At 18.6% G+C, this 4,150-nt stretch overlaps 2 protein-coding genes across 7 annotated transcripts in view; one reads left to right on the forward strand and one right to left on the reverse strand.

The window, feature by feature from the left end:
- LOC102674070 (1-acylglycerol-3-phosphate O-acyltransferase Pnpla3) overlaps positions 1-1,954 on the reverse strand; it is a 13,371-nt gene extending 11,417 nt beyond the window's left edge. For 2 of the 4 annotated variants that reach the window (XM_006613744.2, XM_006613745.2), the window contains exon 1: positions 1,504-1,954. In XM_006613744.2, the coding sequence (XP_006613807.1) occupies positions 1,504-1,663 (160 nt within the window). In that variant the 5' untranslated portion in view covers positions 1,664-1,954. The remainder of the gene's footprint in view (positions 1-1,503) is intronic. The other 2 variants (XM_006613743.2, XM_006613742.2) reach the window with 1 other exon arrangement.
- Positions 1,955-2,711: 757 nt separating this feature from the next.
- Positions 2,712-4,150, forward strand: part of LOC102675995 (ankyrin repeat and LEM domain-containing protein 2) — a 3,785-nt gene continuing 2,346 nt past the window's right edge. Inside the window, exons 1-4 of one of the 3 annotated variants that reach the window (XM_031509554.1) lie at positions 2,712-2,730; positions 3,076-3,221; positions 3,313-3,641; positions 3,732-4,040. In XM_031509554.1, coding sequence (XP_031365414.1) covers positions 3,086-3,221; positions 3,313-3,641; positions 3,732-4,040 — 774 coding nt within the window. In that variant the 5' untranslated portion in view covers positions 2,712-2,730; positions 3,076-3,085. Of the gene's footprint in view, positions 2,731-2,935; positions 3,222-3,312; positions 3,642-3,731; positions 4,041-4,150 lie in introns of those variants that run through there. The other 2 variants (XM_006613761.2, XM_006613759.2) reach the window with 2 other exon arrangements.

Genomic DNA, 4,150 nt, shown 5'->3' on the forward strand with positions numbered 1-4,150 from the left:
GAATTAATATTTCTTTATTTCATTTTGAATAAAATTATAAAACTATTAATATTTTATCTATTTTAAATCGAATATAGTTTTAATCTATAATATATTTATAGTCAAAATATATTAAATTTCTAATTATTTTACAAAGATAATAAAATCATAAAAAACTTTAATTATACATTTTTTTGTCTTGTTATATAGAATGTTTTAGAAATTATTTCTTACGTATTTAATATTAATTTAAAATATTCAACTTTATAAGATAGAAGTTTTATATTACGAAAGCATCAGATTTCTAGTTAGCCATGATACTGTACTGTATATGATAAAATATAATCATAATAGCAAATTTATATAGGAATAAGAAATCATTAAAAATTATCTTCTATATATTTTATTTATATAATAATTTTTGATTTTGTTTAAAATTTATAAATTGAATTATTATAATTTATTTTAAAATTCATCATAAAACATTTATTAAAATTTATTAGTAATTTTTGTTAAGTAATTTTTAAACTAAATTATGTAATCTATATAAATTATTTAAGAAAACTTATTTATAAACTTTTTTTTATAATATATCTTGACAATTTAATTTTAATATGATTAGTAAATGGATAGTTCTCAATCAATATTCATATTAATTATTATTAAACTATATTTTTCTTTCACATAAAATAAGAAATTTTTGTTATAATAAAAAATTTTCAATAATTCGTACATATATATAATTTCTATTAATTATTATTTGCCTTCATTATATTATATATTTATTCAATCTTACTCATAAATACAAACATTTGATAAGTATTCTTGCTATTATTTCTAATTTGTTTATTTTAAGCTTGACCTAGTTATGAGATTTATTTGTAACATGATTAAGTTTATATAATTTTTACTATTAATTTTATAAATTTTTTTAAATATTATAAATAAATATAATGTAACTAATTTATAATTTATAGATTAGATATAAATAATAGATATATATAAGTAAAATTGCATTTATATATGCAATTATATATGCCAAATATAAAATGTTATAATTATTTTATCTATTATAAAATTATAATAATTATATTTTATATATTTCATATATTTTTATCTTTTTTCATTTATATTGTTTTTTATTTATTTAAATATTTCACAATGATTATATACTAAATTAATAACAAAATATATAAAAAAAATATTAAAATTTAGGAATTTAAAAAATTAAAAAATTTATGAAAACAAATTATTTAACTTAATAATATATAATTTTCTGTAGATATATATTACATTTTAATATTCTGTGATAATATTTTGTAGTAATAATCAAAAAAACAAATTAATAGTTTAATTACAATATGAAATCGTTGAAAATAATTTGTTTAACAAATATGCAATAGATATAAGATATAAGATATAAAGTATCAAAAGTCAAATTGAACTATAATACTAAAAAAACTAATTATTTAAGTTTATGATATTATATATCTGGTAGATATGTAAACAAAGGAGTTCACTCACCGAGGGGTAAATCACAAAGAAGACAACAAGCAGCGATAGCACCAACCGATGCACCACTAATCTTATCCAAAAGTAAGTGTGGAGCGTATTTCTTAAAACACACTGCCACACCAACATGATAAATACCAAGGAAACCACAACCAGCAAACGATAAATTCATTTTGAAATTCCCTTATTTGTTATATTATTTATTATTACTTTATTTAAATTGATTGTCAAAAATAATTGTACAATAGATAAAAAAATACTGATTCTCTTTTTTTAACACTTTGAACATTACTTATAAAAAAAGCGTTTTAAACGATGTACTTCGCACGATGTCCACATTCGAACTATTAGTAATCCTTTCCGACAATAACATTGTCCCGAAACTCTCAAGTCTAATCTTAAATACGATTGAAAAAAATACATGCTTACATATAGCTAGAGTGATAATACACATTTGATGATGTGCGGTTTGTAAATACTTATTGAATTTTTCATTGGTTGATTACGATGGTATGGTGATAGCTCCGCCCATTCAGTGTTCTTAAACTCATTCAATGTTTAATAGTTTTACAGGTGCACGTGTTTTCTCAACAAAATGACTTCTCCAGACGTGACTGTGTCATTTGAATAAACAACATTTAATATATTATAACAAATATTATGATAATTTAGTAAATAAAATGAATTAAATTTTTAATGACAATTTAATGTTTCTTATATAAAAAAAATTTTATTTTTATATACAATTTTACATAAAATTTATATATATACAAATTTAAAATATTACATTAACAACTTAAAAATCATCGTTCAAATTAGAAATTTTTAATTTTTAATTTTCATATGTAAGATTTTAACAAATAATAATTATATTTATATAATAAACAATAAAAAATTATGAAATTTTAAATTAATAAATCATAAAAATATTATTAAATCCACTAAATGTTTTAATATTTATTTTAAATTATAATAAGAAAAAAATTTCATCAAATGATTATTTAATAAGTGCTATTTAATCTTTATTTAAGTTATTTAATCTTTAAATTAAATTGTTCAATTGATTTATTAATGATTAATAAAAAAATTAAAATTAAAATTCAATTTTATATTAAATAATAAATATTAAAATAAATATTTGTAAATGTATAAATTATTTTACGTTTAAATTAATTGGTCAACGACCTAAAATCTGTCTAGGATTGGTTAACTTTATAAATGACAGTTGATTATGAATTGGTATGCTTTTTTAAGTATTTTGTATTGTATATAAAAAAAAAAATTACAAATTATTAATTTCATATATAATATTCATAATGTAAATGCCTTTTACATTATGTTCAATTGTTTACTAATCTGAAAATTAAATTTAGCTTTGAATAATTTATCATACAAGTTTTCTATTTTCTTGTAAATTTATATTTTATAGTTAATTTAAAGAAAACAAAATATTATATGCAGAATTATTAAGATTAAGTTAGACAAGTTAAATTCAATAGCTTGATACATTTTTGACACTTTCATATGTGATACATAACCAATAAATAATTATATGATTTAAAAATAATTAAAAAAAAACTAAAGAAAAGAAATAATGGATGAAACAGAACAAATATCAGAAACATTACATATGATTCATGGAAATTCTAATACATTAAATGAAACAATTTTTCATGCAGTATATATACCTGAAGAAAATGTTAATTTTTCAATGGAAAACAATATTAAAGGTAAATATATAAAAATAAATAATTTTTTTGTAGTTTAACTATTTAATTTATTATTTAAATATAATATATAATTTTTATTTAAATGTTATAGATCATATTCGAGTGTATCAAGATAAAGCAGAAGCATTAAAAGTAATTAAGGAATTTAAAACTGGTCGTTTAAAATCATTTAAAATACGATCAGAAGCTGAAGAATATGCAAAAACTGGTTTTGAAAAAGCAAATAATATAAATAGTACAACAAATACAACAATATCTATAATAGAAGAAAAATCAAATAATTTTAAAGCTCCAAGATCTCAAGATCTTGTATGTTTTAGAAAGTTAATTAAAGATGGAGATCTATATGCTGTAAAAAATACAGTATGGGGAAATCCACGATATTTAATTGGTAGTGGAGATACACCTGCAATTCTGCAAGTAAATCATAACTTATAATTATACTTAGGAAATATATAAATTATTTAATATACAGATTATTTAAAAATTTCATTTATTTATTTATTATAGGAAGGATGCCGCTATAATGCATTACATATTGCAGTTAGAGCAGATAGACCTGATATGTGTGAGTTAATATTAAACACTGTTGGAAATACAGATTTTATAAAGTTACTTTATGGTGATGAATGCAAGAGTTATGTAGATCGTGCACAGATTATATTAGATTTATATTTAAATACACCTGATAAGGGATTGAATGAAACTCCATTACATTTTGCAGTTAAATTTGGTTTAAAAAATGTAGTTCGAGTTCTTGTTTCATATCCATGTTGTATAAAAACATTACCAAATAAATATAAACAACTACCAATAGATGTACGTAATAAAATATTTGATATTTTTTTATAAAGAATATTATTATATATTTTATTTAATATGTATATATATATATATATATATATATAAATATGAATTTATTATTTTTT

The sequence above is a fragment of the Apis dorsata genome, unplaced genomic scaffold (genome assembly GCF_000469605.1).
Source record: "Apis dorsata unplaced genomic scaffold, Apis dorsata 1.3 scaffold_162, whole genome shotgun sequence".
In the NCBI taxonomy this organism is placed as follows: domain Eukaryota; kingdom Metazoa; phylum Arthropoda; class Insecta; order Hymenoptera; family Apidae; genus Apis; species Apis dorsata.